General features: G+C 40.3%; 1 protein-coding gene and 1 pseudogene across 1 annotated transcript in view; one reads left to right on the top strand and one right to left on the bottom strand.

Moving 5' to 3' along the window:
- TMEM71 (transmembrane protein 71) overlaps window positions 1–21,324 on the bottom strand; it is a 38,139-nt gene that overhangs the window by 14,655 nt on the left and 2,160 nt on the right. Inside the window, exons 2-5 of the mRNA XM_025047588.1 lie at window positions 9,773–9,848; window positions 8,489–8,549; window positions 6,922–7,134; window positions 5,254–5,426 (exon numbers count right to left, since the gene is read on the bottom strand). Of these exons, the coding sequence (XP_024903356.1) occupies window positions 5,254–5,426; window positions 6,922–7,134; window positions 8,489–8,549; window positions 9,773–9,812 (487 nt within the window). The 5' untranslated portion in view covers window positions 9,813–9,848. The remainder of the gene's footprint in view (window positions 1–5,253; window positions 5,427–6,921; window positions 7,135–8,488; window positions 8,550–9,772; window positions 9,849–21,324) is intronic.
- On the top strand, window positions 4,942–5,060 carry LOC112480563 (annotated as a pseudogene).

Here is a 21,324-nt window from a genome sequence, read left to right on the forward strand (position 1 = left end):
CCTGTTTAGCCTGAAAAACGAAGCAAGAGAAAATCAGAGGAAGTAAGTTTTGATTACATCCATCGCCCAGAGAGAAAAACAGCAAAACAAGTTAATTTTGAATTCTCGAGTCTTCTAACTAGGCGACACTTCCAGAGAAAAATAAATTGCTGATAAAAGTCACGGGGCCTTGGGTAGATCTGGAAATGAAGTCTGGGGAAGATTTGATTATAGTTGACAGCTGAGAAGAGAGATTTTGAAGTCCTGTGTACACCCGGGTTGACTAATTACTAATTTTGGAGGCGGTGGTGGTGGTGGTGGTTTGATTTGTTATATTTAGAAGATATTTAGAAACCGTGAGAATTTTAACAAGATACCTCGTACACGTGCAGCGCTGCTGTGGTCCAATTGCTTTAAAATTGTTTGGACATATTTCGAAGCGGTAACTATGGGAAAACTAGATGCGAATTTTCAAATATATGAAACTGCCTTTAGGACAGTGGTTCTCGAACTTTAGTCATCCAAGCATCATTTTCCCCATTTTTGCCACATCGTGGAGCCCGCTTACCCTTAGCCATTTAATATTTTCCTCAAATTGTCCCGTTTTATTTAGTCTTTTATGTCAAAGGAACTATATCAATTATTTAAATGCACTGGAGACAAAGTAAATGTAAAAATAAGTACAATAAAAACGAGACCTTATTTGATTTGCACTAAGTACCGTTGTAGAGGAAAGCTCTGAGCTTACTCTTTGTTAAAAGAACTTTGTGAAAACAAAAGAGAGATTAACAGACTTTGGAGAGAAGTGACGACATCACATGAGAATTTGCTGGAATGGCACTGGTCCATAGCACTTACTGTTAGGGGTAATTATTAGTGGAACATCTGTTCAACCCCCTGAATTCCTTCCTTAAGTCGCCTTTATGCCCATTCACTCATTTTCCATCGCCGAACTCTCTTATTTCAGAGACCTCTACTACTGCTCATATTGGCTCCCAAACCAATATTTTTAGATCCTTCCTTCTTCCTGAACCCCATTCCCACATTCCCAAAACTCTGCTGGCTATCTTTCCACTTCCCATAGGTATCTCAAATTCAACTCATATGAAATAGAATTCATTGTCTCTCTTCCTGTCCCGAATGTGTTCTTTTTCTTTTTCTTTTTCTTTTTTTTTTGCCTTTTTATAGCTGTTACGTGGGCAGAATCCCAGACCCTGTGCTAAGTTTTCATGGATTATTGCGTTTCATCTTCACGACAATTCTATGTGCTGTTATTTTTCTTATTTTATATGTAAAGACATGGAGGATCGGAGGGGCTAATTAACTTGCCCAAGAGCATCTGGGTTGGAAGAGGTGATTCTGGGACTCGAATTCAAGTCTATCCCGCTCAAAATCCACTTTCCTCATCCCTGGGCCACACTGTCTTCATGACCGGCAGGACTTTTCATGCAGCCCCCCCAAATTAAACACGTCAGTTTTCTCGATTCCTCCCACTTCAACATCTCTGCGTTTCATCATTCGACCTGCCAGTTCTGCCTTGAAAACAATTCCTGACATCTCTTCCTTACTCACTGTTTCTGGGCCACTTTCCTTGCCTGTTGGTTTTAACGCCTCTGAGCTCCCACTAGGTACCGCCCCTCCAATGATCACTCCGTGTTACCATAAAGGTAATCTCTGAAAGTCCAAATCTGATTGTGTCATTGCCCCACCCAACAGCCTTCTGAAAGATCCTCATTTGATTAGGTAAAATCCAAACTCCTCAACACAATCCAGAAGGTTCTTCAAACACCTTCAGTTTGTCTTCCCAGACCGCCCCCCACCCCTTCCCAACCCCAAGCTCCTGTCTCCTTCTCTTCTCTTTGTCCTGTTTATACATCCCAGTTATTGTGGGGAACTAGGGTGCACTCAATTAATCATTCGTTTATGTCAGGAATTGTGTCTCATTTAACGAGCACTTACTCTGTTTATTTTTTAAAAATTAATGTAGTATTACACACAGAAAATATACTGGTGAAATTTTAACCATATTTTGTGTCATTGTCGATTTCCTGCTTTTGATCGTGTACTAGATGTGGTTGAGTGGATGGCTGAGTAAATTTTTACCAGGGAGGAAAGTTGGATAAAGGGTAAACCGACCCTCTCTGCACTATTTTTTGCAACTTCTCATGAATCTATGATTATAACACATTTAAAAGTTTAAAAAAATTTAATATAGTATTTGAATTTTCTGCCCAGGAAGTAGGTTGAGAAAAATAGTAGACATGTAAGTACTATATCTTTAAATTATTATATTATTATATCACATGACTCCTCTCGCTTGCTGCTTGAGCCTGGGCTGAGGTATATGCCGGATTTCATCTTGGAAAGAAGAGTAAAGCCTCTAGACAGACCGAGGCTGAATTCTAACTCTGCTGTGTATAAACTAAATGAACTTTGGCAAGTCACCCTGAACCTCAGTCATCATAAAAAGTAAATAAGATAATACGACCTACTTCCTAGGGATCTTTGGGATAGCTAAACAAGATAATGCACGTAAACAAGGTGATTTACTTAATCAAGACAGAATGCAAAGTACTTAGCATATAATAAGCACCTTTGACTTCTTCTCAACCTTCATCAGCAAAGCCTCGTGGCTCAACAATTTCTCACCTCTTAGTTCAAGCTACCATGATCTCCCACCTGATTCAACTCCAGCAGCCTCTTAACTGATCTCCTTGCTTCTACCCCCAATACCTACCTTACATCTAATCTGAACACAGCAGCCAAAGACATAAAAGTTGAGTCACGTTATTCCTCTGCTCCAAGTTCTCCTATAGTTTCTCCTCTCACTGAGAGCAGATGGCAAAGTCTTTAAAATGGCCTCACAGGACTCCCTGTCCTTCTCACTTGTTCTCACCCATACGCACCTCTGAGATCCTGTTTTCTCCTCTCCCATCATGCACCTAGCCCTGGGCAGGCTCCCAGTCCAGGCCCTTTGCCCTTGTATTTCCTGGGCCTGGACTGTTCCTCCCCCAGATGCTTCGCTGCCACTTTCAAGTCAATGCTCAAAAGTCACTCTCAGTGAGGGCTTCCTAATCACCCTACTTAAACTTTCAATCCCCATCACCTCCTCAATCGTTCTCCTCACCACTTACCACTTTCTAATGTGCTATATAATTTATTCTGTCTCCTCTGACAGAAAAGCGAGTTCCATGAGAACAGTGATTTTGTCTGTTTTGTTCACCACTGTGTCCCAGAATAGTGCCTGGCACACAGTTGGCCCTCAATAAAATCTTCCAAGTGAATGAATAAATGAATGAATTCCAGCAGATGAGCAAAATGACCAAAGCCACAGAAGCGTGGAAGAGCATGGTCCATTTGGGAAACTGAGAGCAGCCCATCGGGATGACCGGAGTCGAATGCATGTATGGGAGGGACCTGGTCTCTCTCCTTCCCTTTGCAGGAGACATCTCGAAGAGTCCTCCGTACCCCATGACTTCGTTTCTTTACCTCTCACACTCTCCTTGCCCTATTTCTAGTTCTCTTCTGCCTCTTTCACTCCATCGGCAACGACCTCCAGGTCAGGGACTCCAGCGGTCATCGTGTTGAAGCCCAGGGTATGATCTGCCGCTGTCGATTGCTCCCTCCCTCTCAAACCGCTATTTCCCTTTCATGACGCCACACTCTCTTGGTGTTCTGCTCAGCCTTCTAGATGCCTCCTCTCTATCCCTTTGCAGGCTCGTCCTGTCCTATTCACCCGATCATGGTTTGAGTTTGCGAATTTCCATTCTAGGTTCTCCCTTTGCCGACTCTACCCTCTTCCAGATGTATCTCATGTACTCTGTGGCCTCAGTGACCACCTAGACTGAAATGGCTTACAGATGTATCGCTTTAGCTCAGGCTGCCCCTCCAAGGTCCGGGTCAACTTGCACCTTTGATGTCCCACAGGACCTTAAACTCAACGTGTTCCCAATCACGCTTGTGTTCTTTCCACACCCAGCGAACCTACTCGCGAGACTCCGGACTCTAGCCTCTTTTGTCTCTTTAGCTCAGAACGCTCTCACCTCCTCTCTTTGCTCAGAAAAGGTCCGCTCATTCTCTAGAACTCAGCTCAATTGCCAACATCCACAGGGACACCTTCCCTGAGCTTCTGAGTAGGTTGTATCTCCCCTTACATCATATACCTTTTCTTCATGGCACTTACCACGATTATTGCTTTGTATCTGTTTGTGCAATTATTTAGCAAATGCCTGAACCTCACCCCCTGCTGCAGTAAACCAGGGACAGGGGTTATGTTGTTCATAATCACCCCGTATACCCAGACTTAGCACAGTCCCTGGCAGATGGCACGTGCCCAACAAATATCAAATTTTTTTCATTCTAATAATAAAAATAATTATAACTACAAATTATTGAGTATCAAGCATTGACCTATGCTTGACATTCATTGTCCTATTTAATATTAAGATGTGCTTTGAGTTCCCATCACGGTATTTATATACATATACGCACATATCAAATACATACATATTTACCTATAATATATATAATTTATACTATTTAATACATATATGTGATATATCTAATATATACATAGAGCATGTATTTCAATAGGAATATTTCATATATTATTATCATATATTATAATATATAAATATATTATCATTCTATATATACATATTTTGTTTTAAAAATGAGGACATTTAGAGTTAGCAAAGTTAATAACTATCGCAATATGCCCAAAGTAGGACTTGAACCCTGACTCCAGTATCTTTTCTCCACCCATATTCAAAACGGAAAAGATACATTGGAGATGTGCAGATATTTTTCAGGTTTTATCAACTTAAAAATTTACATACTTAAATTAGGCTGTTTTGCATGACATGGAAACATATGTATTTGGATCACATAGTAGTGTGGAGAGAACTTTAGATGAATTTTTAGAATGCGGCCCATCCTCTCTATCAAAATGACTTTCATTTCGTCTAAGGCCATGCCACCCTGAACAAGAGCGATCCCGTCTGATCTCGGAAGCTAAGCAGGGTCGGGCCTGGTTAGTACTTGGATGGGAGACCATCTAGGAAGACCAGGTGCTGTAGGCATAAAAAATAAATTAAAAAATAAGGGATTATAAACCGACAAGGTTCTTGCAATCTGTGAGGTCAACCGAAGGTTGCCTCTCCTAAAAAAAAAAAAATGACCACGTTTCTGGATTTTACATTGGTCCCAGATCAAGTGTTGGTACTGACCACGTGGCAGTGGTATTGCATTATGGGAAGGGAGATGCAAACTCACCGTTTTCACTGCGATGGTGGATGTCCAGCCTGCTGGCCTCGTCCAACCAAATGTCCTCACTTGAGGAAGAGTCAACATCGCCCAAGATACTTCCATGCAGCCAGGATTTCGAGGCACCGAGTTGGAAGAGGGAAGAAAAAGAACGGCGGAGCCTCTTTTTCTTTCTAAATATTCTGGAGAGAAATGAAAGAGGATGGTGACGCATGAATAGCAGTCACCTCAGGTTCAAAACAGTGAATTTAGTGAAAGTGATTCGATGAGCAGAACACAACACTCCAATTCCGTCCGTGAAGCTCATTTTATCTGTTCCCTCTGTTAATTCCACAGAAGCTTCTTAAATTTCTGGGTGTGCCAGATGCTTGGATCAATGTCAAGGATACCGAGATAATAGACAAAACCTTGGATACAGAAAGTTCACACTCTAGTATTAGAGAAAGACAAAAAAGATGCAGCCATAGTTAATGCTTTCATAGAGCTTATTCCGTGCCAGGTGTCTAAGAGGCTTACATATAATAACTCACATTATCCTCAGGACAGCCTTGTGCGGTAGGTACCATTGTTACTCTAGTTTTCAAATCAGGAAACTGAGGCACAAAGAGGTTTAGTAACTTGTCTGAGTTCGTACAGCTAGTAAATGACATAGCTGAGATGCAAACCCAGGCAGTCTGGCTTCATAGTCCCTGCTTGATTACTGGGCTATGAGAGATGAGGGGGGATATGTGCTCTGACAAAATTAACTAGAGGCTGCTAGTTAAGAGTACCCGCCAGGAGGGGCATTGCTAATCCGGAGCCAAGGGAGGCTTTCCGGGGTAGGAACACTCTGAGCGACATAGGATGATCTGACCTGTTCACTGAAGCACACACAAGTGCATCCCACGTTGGCTCATGCTAGGAAGTGAGGCCAGGAAGGTAAAAAGGAGGCCAGTAATAAAGAGCCTGGAATGTTACGTGAAGGGCTTGGGTTTAATGTTAGAACAAAGAGAGAACACTGATGTATGTCGAGGGTGGTGGTGATGCAATTTGGTTTGCGCTTCTAAAAGATTTTAACTACTCACATGTCCACAATCCCAACAATCCACCCTCTGCATTGTAATCAGTTGTTACCTTGCTAAGGAGAAATCTGAGATTTGTCAATGGCTCCTCTTCATCCTCAGAATAAAGCCCAAACTCCTTAGGCTGGAATTCAGCCCCTTCCGTCCACTCCTGGCGTCTGCGCTCAGCCTTCTCTCTTGCAGGGCAGCTCTTTCCACCCTAAGCTGTATTTCCACAACTGCTCGCTATTCTCCAAATTGTATCGGGGTCTCTCAGAACTCTCTCCAGCGCTCCCCTTTCCTGCTTCTATTTTAACCGACATCCTACATCTCTCAAGACTCAAATCCACCATCATCATCATCTCTAGTAAGCTTGTTTCAACCTGTTTGTGCAAGTGAGATCGGCCTCCTTCCTCCCCGCTTCCCCTGCCCTCCATTCAGACTTCATCACCTGCATCACTTCATTACTTTCATCTGTTCTCATGTCAGCTCTTTCTGCCCTATTAGCCTTTGTTTTTCCACAGTCTAGAGCAGCAATGGGCTCCTTATAAATGAATGTTGAATGAACAAACGAATGAATGAATAACTAACAGGTGCATTGGACTTCCGATTCTTTTATATGATATCTTCTACTTACTTAACCAAGTTCTCCTTGTATATAACACTGGTTTGAGATGGGCTCAGGGTTATGTTGCCATCTTTGTCGCAGACAAAACTGTCTTCTGTCCAAACGTAGTAGCCATTGGTGAGGAGTCTGGGACTTCGGCGACAGGGAAAGTGGGAGCCTGTCAGGGCATCTGTGGAGCAGCAGTCAAAGGGACTGTCACCATGCAGGAAGTCACAGGTAAAACTACAGAGGGAATAAGGAAAGTCCTTTAAAGCTCTGTCCAGAACATCTAGTCACACAAAAGCCACATTTCTAGTCACCATGAAGGAAAATTCCTCTGCATTCATGGCTGCCAGTGACTTCTGCAACCCGAAGAATTTCACTCTTGGTCTTCTGGGGTTCATCTCTTTACCCGTGAGAGCATTGGACTCCAGGACGTTCAGTGCTTCCTTCCGTTTTAAACACTTCGATAAAGCCATATGATGCACTTACACCCTTGACATTAATCCTCCAAGTAAGATGCTTTCTTTGCAGCTTTCGTGGATGGAAAAATTGGAAAGCAGTCTCTCTGGGGTATGGGAAGCTCATAGTCTCCTCCACTCCTATTACTCTGAATATCCTTCCAATTTCTATGTCCTCACTCTTGTCACTGTGATAGACAAATTATAACTATGCAGCCACTAGACAGATGTGAGTTATAGAGTGAATATGCAGTTAAAGAGATCTGTTCAGCCTTTGCCAATTTCCCTCTTGGTCAGCCACACGAATGTTCATGCAGTTCTCATCCCTGATTCGGTATCAGGGGTATCTCCTTAGGTAAACCTGTATGTCTTAGGTTTGCAAAACACATGTCTATGTGATTGAAAGGCAACCTCATGCTCTACTAAATTTCCGATAACTTTTTTAAATTTAAAAGTCTACTCACAATTAATATGTGCACTAAAGTTAGTAAAGTGCTACTCTGAGTGGATGTTATTTAGTATTGAAAACTTACTATGGGGCCTGGCCCATACATCACGCTTTATCTACCTTAGGGAAAGCTCCCTAAAAGCTAAGTATTATTATCTTCATTGTGCGGCAGGAAAAAATAATGAGGTGCAGAAAGGCGAGAGAGAGAGAGAGAGAGAGAGAGAGAGAGAGAGAGAGAGAGAGAAGAAGAAGGAAATAAGACTTCAATGCAGAAATTGAACAAAATGGTAAAACTACGCATTTTAGTGGAGAATGAAATTTGGCCAGCTTGTGCATTGGTGTAGAATCTGGTTTCTCTTGTAAGGTGAAATAATAAAAGCATATTTAAGAGAACATAAATTCGAGAGAAAATAACCATATACCAGTATTCATTAGTTTCTCCACTCATCAATTAAACAACTCACATTTGCCTACATGTTCACACCGCCCACCCCACTCCCCCTCCAAAAAAATCCATTATTAGCTTAGGTGAGTTTTCATTTTGTATGTGCATGGGACGGAAAATATACACCCATACCCAAACTGGTTGATACCTAAAACTAATATTTTTTAAACAGGAATACAACAAAATAACGCATACAGGAAGAGAATTTGACTGCTTGTTCTTGTCAAAAGCCCCATGGAATACCTTGGAAAAACGCATGTGGAAGACAGCTCTCCAGCATATTCTCTCTCGGGCTTGGAAGACCCTGCATGAGCAAATGAGAGAGAAGTACAACTTTGTCACAGCTCGCCAACACGCATGATTGCAAACAGCGGAGGCTGTCAAGAAGGTGTGAATAGCTGATGCCCCAGCCTCAGGAGAGACTCTAACTGATGCAGCCATCAGTATTAATGCAACTTGTCACCAGGCCTCGCTGGGCAGCCAGAAATGATCTAGGAGCTTCTACCTTCTGGTTCTTCTCCTCAGCACTCCTTTAGAGGTCCCTTAGTGCAGGATGAGGCAATAATAAATCATTAGCATCAAACCGACTCATGAAAAGGAGGAAGAAAACATCTTGTGTGAAGCTATAGAAAACTGAAATCAATTACCCAATGTGCTGGTTATTTTAGCTTACTCAGTAATTTGAGGAATTCAGTCATCTCCCCGGAATCTCTCTCATTAGTGCATTTTAAGGCACTCCTATGGTACAATAATGAACAAAAGGCAATAGTGGAGGGAAAAAAAAGTAGTTTTGTTTTATATAAATGATTTCCTAACGTATGAAGCCTGTGAGTATTCTTAATTTTTTTAAAGCATTCATTCATTCATTGTAGTTTAACCATAGGCTTGGCAACAGACTTCAATCAGGGAAAATTGTGATTGCTTAATATTCTAAACTCTAAAGCAGAATTTTATATCATATAGTAATGGTGTGAATACTTCTACAAGACAGGCTCTGTGAAACTTGATTCCATTACTGACAATTACTATCTAAGCACAGAAAGGAATTTAGACGTTCAGACTGGGCTGGTCGATTTGTAAGAAGAAAATTGTAGGTGTGTGAGGAAGGGTTAGAAGCAGGGTTTGGGGAGGCAATGACAAGAGGAAGGAAGAAACTTGAAACCACTACCGTTTTAACAACGCCCTTATTTTCTACAAGTAGCTATCAAAATCATTCAGTATTTTTTTTTTTATAGACAAACAGTTTTGCATCTTAATAGTAGCTGGTAAACAATCTCCTTTCACATTTATGCACAGGCATCTAAAAAAAAAATGGTGATTTTTTTTTCCCCCTACTAAAAGGAAAAATACCACATTTCTCTCAAGGAAAGAAATGAAGTCGAAATCATTGCCAAAGTGAACGCTGGCATTTAAGAAGCACAAGCTACTGACAGATGGTTAATGGTGTGAGTATCAGCAAAATCAAAGCAAGGAAATTGCTAAAAGAAGTCTAATCATTCAAAAGATAATTGCGTTCGCCACATTTACTTGCCACTGGTGTTGACATCAGTTGAGATATTCGGTACATCTTGGGAAGGCTGCTTATTCAAACTTCACAGATTTTCTGCAAAAGATGTAAAAAAAAAAGGTGGATTATATATTAAAAATAGAAAAGTGATGCCAAAACAGATGGCATCTACTAATTGCACTACTCAGATTTGTTTACTGAAATAATAAGGAGACATAGGATGGAAAGCAGGAGGCTGGATCGGAGGACCACCGAGGTGGAGTCTGCCTCTCCGATTTTGTGTTACATTTTCCATTGTCTTGCTCAGTGCACCTAAATAATCTTGTTCTGTAAATAAGATCAACATTTTACTTGGGAAAGCTAGACTTGCAATGACTGACTTGTAATGAAAATAAAAATAAATATGAATTATTCGATGAAGGAATCTGAAAAGTGATTGGTTCTAGAGCCCTCTGAATAAACTTATGTATATTTTCATCATCCAGCACACATCAACCTCATTGTCAAGTTTCCAGTGATGCTTGGGGTTAGTGTCTGTCTTTGGTCCAACACCTTGAACCGCTGAAAGGTAGTCACAGGGAGGGTCTTTTGCACTTGCTATCGGCCTGGACATTCATAAGCGGCATAAGCAGCATCGCACTAAAAATAGTACACCACTGGGCAGATTTCAACACTCAGTTCTCATGAACATGTTATTTACCTTCTCAAGTATAAATTAGAAAATTATGTAAACTCTGACCGTTTATCACTCATCACATTGATCTACCTTCTGTTCACTATTTGCAGATATCCCAATTCTAACAGCTTTATAAAATAGGACGAAATGCTTTTCTAATTCACCGCCTCTATCCACATTTTTAAAAAATGCAATAACTAGTAATGAATTGTTTTTTGTAACTGTCATACACAATTTTAAATCAGAATAATTATACAGCTCTAGATTGATTCTTCCAATAAATTATACACGAAACCTGTTAGAAAACATAGATCCTGGCTTATATAGACCTGTGGACAAATCAGGAGAACTTTCTGGCATTCCTTGGAGGATCTCTAAATCAAAGCACACATTCATCAATGTCATTTGCTTAGAATATAAAATAATTTTATTTCACTATAATAGTGCATCGCTTGTCCTTTTGATTTTTGCTCAATATAATATGAATATGTCCAGCCCAAATTACCCTATGTTAGTTTCCCCAAGCATTAGGTTTAATTTTAGGCCACCAGGTTCTGTAGCAGAAGGTAAGATCTTATGGCTAGATCTTAGAAACACTGTCATAGGCTACTCGCAGTACACTAACAGTTAATAGAGTATTAGTATCACTGAAAAAGAATTCAGTTACAGCTCTAAAACTTTTCAAGAAACAGATTCTATCTACCAGTTCCATCAAAGCAACCAATCTGTTTCGAAAAATAATTTGCCCATACTCGTTCTTTCCAAAGGGAATCCCCAGTCTCTTCTTCCAATTGATAGATGACAAAATAGTTACTGAAGTGTGAAGCTTCCTGAGTTTGACAGTCAGCGGAGAAATCCAGGACTTAGTAGTTCTTCAGCTGAAAATAATGTCAGAATGTCAACAGGTGCGGAAGTCCCCTCATAACAGAAAATCCCCCCGTTCTCTCCTGCTAATAGATGCCTGCGTACATTACTGAGTGCAGCAGGAGCTGGCAGAGAAGTTTCATCTTCAGCGGTCCTCTGTTCTTTTGGTTGTTTCCTAGAATAGAAGAGCATGTAGTTCTTGGGAAAGTCAGCCTTAAAACAGCTCTTGTTTCCTTTCAAAAACTGCCTGCGTAACCAGAGGCTGAGAGCAGAATGAGGTCACACTTCCTGTGGGGCTCAGCGTCAGGGGCATTCACGGCTGAGGAGCATGGTGAAGACTCAAGATTGTCTCCTGGACCAGCAGCGGGGGATGTGCATCCCATGAGTCCAGCCAGCTGGACACATCATGGAGGGATGCTTTGCTGAGCTAACTCGCCACCCCTAGCTGCAAGAACATAAGGAAAATCTTCAGAGAAGCAACGCTCACACTTACTGTTTATCATCTTCTGACCATTTTCAACATGAGTAGTGCATAGTAGTGCTTCGTCCAAATCAATTAAATTTCTTGGTGATAATGTGCTGATGCTATTAAATTCAGCATTTTCTTGCATACCAGGAGTTTGATCTTCTGAAAATGTCTGCAATGGCAATATGTTGATCCATCAAACAGTGGGCTTTACAGGACACTCTATGGGTGGCACTTTACATTTTATATTTTAGTAGAGCCGAAAGAACTTGATGTCAGTGGATTCCTATACATTTCTGCTATTGTAAATGATAAAAGAAATATACATTCTAGCAACACTGAGGTGCACTGGATTGTAGAAAGCGTACGGGTTTTGGAGCCACACAGATTGAGATTCAAACTGTCTGCCACACCAGCTGTGTGTCCTTAGATTTGTGACTTAACCTCTTTGAGTTGCAATGCGTTCTGTTATAAATGTAATGACACATATTTCAAAGGATGGCTTGGAGAATTAAATGAGATAAAAGAAATGGGACATAAGTGAGTCCTCAGCTCAGATGTGCAAGAAGCATTCCTTATTTGTTTCCCATAAACCAACTTCTCTTCTGAGAACCCAGTTGGTCAGGCTGTCAGAAAAGTTAATCTCATTCTTTCTTGGGGTTCCCTTTCCCCCTGAGATTATGCCACAGGCAGGGTCCTCTGTAGAACATGCCCCAGGCAGCAGAAGCTGCTAGGAGGAGAGCCTGTCTAGTTTGTGGTAGGCAGCTTTCAAGGATGGACCTCGAGGATCCTTGTGAAATCCTCCCTCCTTGAGGGTGGGCTGAAATTACTTCTGAATAGAATCAGACAAAAAGGATGGCTTTTCACTATCACGATTAGGTCACAAAAGATTGCAGCTTCTGTCTTGCTGGACTCTCTATTACCTTCTTAGTTTATGCACTTTGATGAGGCAAACAGGCATGTCGAAAGGATGTAAAGGTGGTCTCAAATGCCAGTGAGGAACTGAGGCCCTCTGTTCAACAGCCAGAAATCAAGCCGACAGGCGTTTGCGTGAGCTTGAAAGTGGATTCTTCTCCAGGGTAGCCTTGTGACTGCAGTCCCCACTAACGCTTTGACTGCCGCCTGTGAAACATGCAGAGCCGAGGATCTAGTTTAGCACTACCCAGATTCCTGACTGACTGACACTGCGCCATCATAAATGGTGTGTTAAGGCATCAGGTTTTGGGGTAACTTTTTACACGACAGTAGATAACTAATACATAATCATAACAAATGTTATCTTCTGAGCCATCCATTATTGTGGGGTACAAACTTACAGCCTGTGTCTCTCTGCTGCTTTAGCGCCATCCTCAGAATATAGGCACATTTATTCAAGACTACGTATAGTCACATCCGCCTAGATTTACCACATTCTGTCATACAGCCTTTCTGGATGTGTGGTACCCTCTTCCTTGTAATTCATAGCTTTCCACCTTCTCATCCTCTCCTTGTCCTTCCCATTCTTTCTTTTTCTCATCCTCCTCCTTCCAGCCATAGCTACTGTATTCCGAAAGAGGAGGTGAAGATCCTTCTGACTTCTTCAAGACCCTCTGATCTGCCTGTGTCCGCAAATCTCAGCTTACTTTCTGTTCCTAGAATTGGTAAGTGGAGGGGTCCTTTGAAGCCTTGATTTATAGTACTATCTTCGATACCAAGCTTGCACCTCTTTGGCTATACATTCTATCAAAAACAGTCGATAGCTTTTTACCTATTTGATCTCAATCACCTCTCTGTGCCAATATCCATACCTATAATTCTCTTGAAACATACCTATCTCTTTGTTTCTAATTGCTGGCACCTTGAACTTGTCAACCTACCCATTTCTTGGGTATTTGTCATGTGTCGTATGAGTAATTCATGGCCACTGTCTTGGAAGAACTTTCAAACTGTTTGGTTTTATGAGAACTAGATTATGTTAGCAAGATGAGCTGTGATTAAATTGTAAAATCAGAATGCCACTAGGGAGTTATTTGGCCTGTAGGTAATATGGGGGTAGGGATGGGGACTTATATATATAAATATTTGGAGGACATGATATTTCGGTTGCGAGTGATATCCCAAGGAAAGGCAAAGAAATCAGAAAAATGGCAAGCCAGGATAGACAGGGATTTATTTAAACTTTAGTTCCCCTGTGACAATACTGGAGTATCTCATGTTCAGATGATGATAAAAAAAATAAATAAATAAAATAAATAAATAAATAATTTGATTTTAGAATCTACAATTTCTACAGTTAAATTTATTGTAGTACTTTTATTATTTGCCTTTAGATTTGATTTTCTTATCATTGCTGATCTCAAACTTCCTTTGTTGCGAACGTGTCTTTTTAGGATTTATACAGTATTTCTTGAAACTGGAATTCCTGTCTCTCAAAAATGCTCTAGATATAGCCTTACTGTTTGCTCAGGGTTCATATTCAAATTGCAGTGGGGGATAATGTGTGTGTGTGTGTGTGTGTGTGTGTGTGTGTGTGTGAGGGAGAGAGAGAGGGAGACAGAGAGAGAGAGAGACAGAGAGAGAGAGACTGAAAAATGAGAGGTGGGGCAGAGGAGGAGGATCGAGAGAGTGATTATCTAGTGAAAACCCTATAATAAAGTCATAATAAGAGCTTACATTCTTGGTGACAAGAACAGCATCTTATTCTTCTCTGTAATCCCCAGCAGCTCATATAGGGCTTGATACAAAGTATGTTTTTATGGAATCAATAAGGAGCGAAACTGGGACCACCCACAGAGATAACAAAACTTGATACGTGGGGCCCTGTGAAATGTGAGAAAGAAATATTAGGAAACACTTTGTATTTGCATATTAATTATGATATGCAAAACATATAAGGCTCGTTCTATGTAATTTCATCCTCAAAACAATGCTGTGCAGTAGATTTAAAAGTCTCATTTCCATGTGAGGAATGGAGAATCCGAGAAGTGTCTAGTCCCCAAACACTCAGGTAGCCGTGTCAGGTCTAACTTATAACTCCTGGTCTCATTCCAAACCTCTGGCTCGAATATAGTTTCTTAGTTTAAGTTGCTATTAAAAAACGATGGCAAGAAGCATGTTAATGTCTTGATTCCCTTCAAATTTATAGTCCCCTATGATCTTCATGATACCTATAGTTCTCAAAAAAAAAAAAAAAAAAAAGGAAAGGAGACAGTAAGGAAAATCAAAGGGCGTTTCCCCTCATCCTGGTGAAACTGGCTCTGCCGAACGTTTTGCAAAAGTACAAAAGAGGAAGTAATTCAATACGTGACCACAGGGTTGTGTTGCCTCAATATTTTTGACTAAGGCAAAACTGTGGACTGTGGCAACACTTGTGCTAACATGTTCTCTGCACCCCCCAACCCTCTCCCCTCCCCCACAGGGGGAACTGTTTCATGGGAACGTCAGCCAGTTACCTGGAGGATGCTGGTATTGTTTTCTGATCCTGACTAAGGGGACAGACATTTAGACAAATTGTGTGACCAGTGAGAGCACACATTCTCAATCTGCTCATCCTGCATGCTAACACTTACACTGTATTGAAAGTAGCTGTCGGTGTGTTGGTCTACTTAGCTACACTGCTAAGTGCCTTAAAGTCAGGAATTAAGCTTATTTGTTGGTATGCTCCTTAGGCTTAAGCACTGTGCTGGGCACACAGCAGATGTTCCATAAACGCTGTGGGAAAGAAACAGAAGTAGAATGAGGTTTTTTATTTGTCAGAGCTTGAATCAAAACTATAAAGAACTATGGGGCAATAATAATTTTGAAGTCTGCGTAGAACTCTTATTTGAAGCTTACTCATCCTTCAAAACATATTTCAAAGGCCACCTCCTTTATGCAGTCCTCCTTGATTTATTGAGTCAGAATAAGCATACTCCCACAGTATAGTATCTCTATTTCAAATTGATTAATATTTTGCTGCCTATCATACTTGCATCTTTCTGTACCCATCTCCCCATTGTAGCAAGTCACCTTAGAATTGGATACCTAGTTTCATTATTCTTCCTGTTCTATCACTCTGTATCACCCACTTTCTATCATTAGGTAGAATCTCGATCCAAGTTTGCTGAATGATTAAACCAAGTAAATGAGTCTTGGGACAATGCATGCAGGCATGCTGTCTGCCACATGTGAGGATGCCACTGAACTACAGCTATCTCCATTCTCAAGGAAAATAATAATCACTAAGAGGTTAAGAATGTCGACTATTTGATTACTGTTCATTTGTATGCTTGCTACGTTCTGTTGCCCACCCTTTCTTCCCCCAGTTTTAACAATCACCTGCAATGTGCTTCTATATTGTAGAGACTGCTTCTAAAAGCAAATACCTAAGGAATCAGGAATATGAATGTTAGGTCAGTCTCTCACTAGCTTTGCTCCTCATTTGGCTTGCCTTTTTAGCTTCGCAAACCAGCAAGTATTCTCAGCTTCGTTGGATGGCTGTAAGTTGTAATTTGGAGTTCTATTCAGTATCAGCCAGTTGCAAGCATCTTAGTTGTTTTTGTTGTCCAGCTTCCATTCTCTTTCTTTCCAGTAACAACACCCCAATTTTCTGTAAAGGATACCCTCATTCCCATATCTCAGGCAGTAATGTTTGGGCCAGTCTCCACTCCCACCTGCCTTATTGGGGATTGGACCCAGGTCCATGACAGATTAGTACAAGTTTTTCCTGTGACCATCATGCTTGGTTCAGCATCGGGCACCTGATTTAATATAAGCCAATGAAAGAATGAGTTCTAGGACTTCTTTTCATGTTCATCAGGCTATTGTAATGACGAATCTGAAGCTCCTGGATGTCGATCTCAACAATCAAGCCAACCCACAGGAAGCAGAGTAGAAGATGTTGTAATTTGATCCCCAAAATCAAACTTCCCCAGAAGGCAGACTCATCTCCTTTCCCTTCTTAATTCCACAAGCATAAATTCCCTTTATGCTTAAGCTATTTTGCGCTGAATTTCTATCACATTCTACCAAAAGACTCCTAAAATGATTTCTGAAACTTTCCTGTACAAAACGATCATTTAGAATGGCTTTTAAAATGCAGGTTTCCAGTCTCCAAACTGAAAATTCAGGTTTAGGGCCCAAGAATTTGCATTTTAACATACGGCTCCTGTGAGTCTAATACAGACAATTGGTAGACCAACACTCGAGAAATATCGATATAGTTCCCAGGAGTGATAATAATGAACAACAATAACCCAGATCAGAAGAGGTACAAATTATCAACAGAGTAGCTGAAAGAGCCCGTCCTTTGTCCTGGCATCTCAAACAGGAAAGCTATTGAACATTCAAGAGTTAATTTTACATTCAACGCTTTTCCATTTAGGAACTCTTCACCTGATTTCTCTTTATTATTTATTCCTGCTTTAGGTCGCATGGTCATGTATCTCAGTTTGTCTGGGATGGCCTGGGAATCCACCTGTTGCTCTCGTATAATTATTAATAACGCTTCTTCCACTCTTAAAAGTGTCCAGGCTTGGATGAGATCTTTCATGCTTACTCCATTGCTTCATGGCAATTTGCACAAAAAGGAGTTCTTTGTCATTCAGGCCTCTTGCTACATTTTCAAGCTTTTGCTGAGCCAAAAAAATATATATTTTTTCTATTTTCTGACCTTTACTAGCAGAGACTCATTTATTACTAGTATTTAAATCTTAAATTTTTTTAAAAAAATGTATTTTTCAGTTATAGTTACATAAATATTATATGTTTCATGTGTACAACTTAGTGACATTTATATAACTTACAAAATGATCACACCAATAAGTCTAGTATGCATCTGACACCGTAAATGGTTATTACAATATTATTGACAGTGTTCCCTAAGCTGTACTTTACATCCCCGCGACTATTTTGCAACCACCAATTTGTATTTCTTAATCCCTTCACCTTTTTCACTCCATCCCCAACCCCCATCTTACCTGGCCATCAGTTTGTTCTCTGTATCTATGAGTTTGTTTCTGTTTTATTTGTTTATTTTGTTTTTTAGGCTCCACATATAAGTGAAATCATGTGGTATTTGTCCTTCTCTGTCTGACTTATTTCACTTAGTATAATACCTTCTAGGTCCATCCATGTTGCAGAGACTGGTATTTTAAAATCATTACTGCCATGTCTAAAATGCTTAAAAATGTCAGAAACTAATATAGCTTCTGAATAGCATATAAATTACTAGTAAAAAAAAAAAATAAGTAAAATAAAGTTGCCTAGAATGTCCCGCAATCCTTAGAATTAATTTATCCAGAAATCACAATGGGAAATACATTAGAAATGGGAGCAGAATGCTGTGTGGACATGTGAGAAAGATGGTATTTTCCTGGCTTAGAAGTCCAGCTACCAAAGATGAATTCTGGGACAATCATAACATTTGGTCAGTTGATAAAGGGATATGGTGACACAGAGACAAAGCAAGTAAGCGTTTGAGACATAAAGGAAGTGATGTTAGTGCTATTTTCAAAGATTCTTAAGCACCTGGCATAGAGAGATATGCCGAAGATGTCTATCACAGCAGTTTAGGTTTCTACTGAACTAATCTATTAACAAAAAAAACCCAACAACTTTGAATTGTTTTGATTTTCTTCACTGATGCTAATTATAAATATTAAAGAAACAGAAAAACAGCTTTCTTGTGTTTTATATGTAATCAAGGAATATCTGGTATTTAGTAGCGACTTTTTCCTCTCTTAAAATACGTCTATACAGTCGTTAAATATTACAGGAGATATTATGGTTCCTTTTTCATATTTTTAATGTTGGAGAAATTTAGTTTGATTTCTGCCTAAGGACTAAGATAATTTGCCCAAACTGCTTGTTTGGTTCTGCTCTTACACAGCTGTAAGATCTTTCTATATTTGGAGATGAAGTGACTGATGGCTAACATTAACCATCTGGATGAGGGGTGTGTTGGGGGCCAGAGAGAAGAGGGGACATAGCCATGCATAGCTTCACTGCAAAGCTGAGGGACCATGTCTAGACTCTGCCCTGATCCTGACCTTTGATTTTAGATGGTCAAAAGAGGCAATGATAGCCTATGTGGGTTTTTTAAAATCAGTTTTGTCAGACTTAATGACCCCATTTTAGAGTTAATGCTATGTAACGCCCTTGCACTTTTCTGAAATTAAACTCATAGATGATATAAGTAAGCTACACATAAATCATTTTAAAAATCAATATAATGACAATGATAATATTCAAACAAACTTTATGGAAATAATTCATAATAAAAATAATACATATGTGTTCAATCATGACTCACAAAGAGACATAACGAAGCAGTCAAGTGCATGCACCTAAATTTAGATTTACCATGAATGTAACAGCTACAAATGCAGAGTGACACAGGCATGTTCTATCAGTGCCTCAAATACCATGAGTAGCTTTGCCATAGGTGACATGATTTTTAAACATGGGATAAACTCTTGGTAATGTTCATAAAAAAAAGGATAATCTTACCTCGTATTACACAGAGGCTTCATTCTTGGAAAATCGAGTGTATATTAAAACCTTGCAAAAATACTTTGTGCTTATGTGTGAAACCGAGTCCTAGGCTCATATAATTATAAACAGGTTTTGTAACCTACACGAATGTCTGGAGCGACATTCAAAAGCCATACATGACTTGGGGCAATTCTTGAAGGTATTTCAGGATGTCTACCAGCCCTGGTCCCTCCTCACTAAATTGCAGCAGTGCCCTACCCCAATGACATGACAACTAAAACACACACATCCCTATACTTAAAGTGTCCCCTACAGGATGGCATTAGCTCCATTGAGAGCAGTCACCTATACAATCCGCTCAAGCCAGAAATTATTTCCATTTTTTTCCTTTCGAGTTGCCTCCTTGGAGGGGTCCCTTGTTAAGTTCCAATTAAAATGGAAGAATCATCCTTTCAGGATAGACTGGTGGATTCTCAACAAACAGTGGAGAGTGGATAGAATCTGTATTCTCCTTTATGTCTGTATTTTGTTTAAATTACAAACGTCCTTAGCTTTTCAGTGATGTAGAACAACAGATGTTTATTTTTTCCCTCACTTAATGGATTGTGGGTCAGCATGGTTTCTGCCAGGGTTTAGTTAGTTAACTCCAGGTTGAAAATCGGAAATTTGATCACTGGCACTACAAAGCTGCTGAAGAAAACTTTCCGTGCTTTGAACGTCACTAGCATCGTCTGATACACAGTCCTCAGTGAGAGAGTCTAATTAGTATCGCTGAAAACAGCACTTTAGCTGCAAGGGAGCCTGGGAATGTGAGTTTCTGACATTTTCATTTCATTTGGAGCAAGGTTGCCTCTGTCTCCAAGACTCATAAGGTGGGTGTATCTGTCAGCTGGGTTAGTTGTGTTGTGTAATAAACAGCCCTCCAAATCTCAATAGCGTAAAACAACAAATATTTATTTACTTTTATTATATCAGTTGTAGATTAGCAGTTGGTTCTGGGCTCACCATAATCTGTGTAGAACTTGGGTTGCTAGAGCTGCTACCATCTCAAATATTGTTTTTCAAGGAAAGCTTGGCAAACTGGCTTTTTAAATTACCAGCTGGCCATGACGGGGCTCACTCTCAATTTCATTTTATTAGCCAAAGCAAATCAAATGACTTCATGTAATTCCAAGGAGTGTGGAAGGTAAAATCCTGTCATGTGTCCAGAAGATTCTGGAAATACACGGTATACTACACTAATGACAACCATAATGGGGAGTTTCCCAAACACGGAGAGTTCAAGTGCTGGGCAACCAAAATACAACATGACAAATGTCCAGTTGAGACCGTCTTATTTATATCTTTTCTATATATTTCCATGCTCAGTCTAACTCAGTAGCTATTAGTAACATGGTGATGAATGAATGTCGAATACAAGGATAGCAATGCGTTTGTTTAAATTTCCAAATCTCACTATAGTTGAAGCTTAAAGAGAGCAATTTGCTATTTTAACTTCACCCTGTAAAGCATGATAAATGTTATTTGTATGTCATGTTGCATCTAGTAAGCTTAAGAGCCAGACTGGTGCACTGGAGAGAGAAAAACGATGCTTCATTTCAATATTACTTTGAATATGTTCACTCGTTACTTTCCCCTACAGTGGAGACACTTTTGGGACGTGGTGGGTATTCAGTAAAAGTAGTTCCATCATTAGCTGTGTAATCTTTGGGAAGATTCTCTCTCTCTCTCTCTCTCTCTCTCTCTCTCTCTCGCCCTCTCTGTAATACCTGCCTTTGTATTGTTAGGATCTCCTAGACTACAGAGAGCAGTACAATTGTGCGGTTGTGGTTGTCATGTGATGTACTTAGAGCGCAGTGCCTGCCACAAACTATTCATTCAATAGAGATTTTATTGACTTTATAGCAGTAACCATTCGCTCTATTTTTAACGTGGGATGGGGTGGATAGCTAAGGAAGCGTGCGCTGCATTTATAAAAGTTTGCCCAGGGTGCTGGGGTTGAGTAGTGGAAACCTGGTTCCCATCAAATCAACAATAGTAATATTCAACGGTCTTCGTCCTGATCTCTCAAAGGTCAAACACTTCACAGCCTCCGATGGGCCCCCGGCGCTGGC

This window comes from Pteropus alecto, unplaced genomic scaffold (genome assembly GCF_000325575.1).
Source record: "Pteropus alecto unplaced genomic scaffold, ASM32557v1 scaffold105, whole genome shotgun sequence".
NCBI lineage: Eukaryota > Metazoa > Chordata > Mammalia > Chiroptera > Pteropodidae > Pteropus > Pteropus alecto.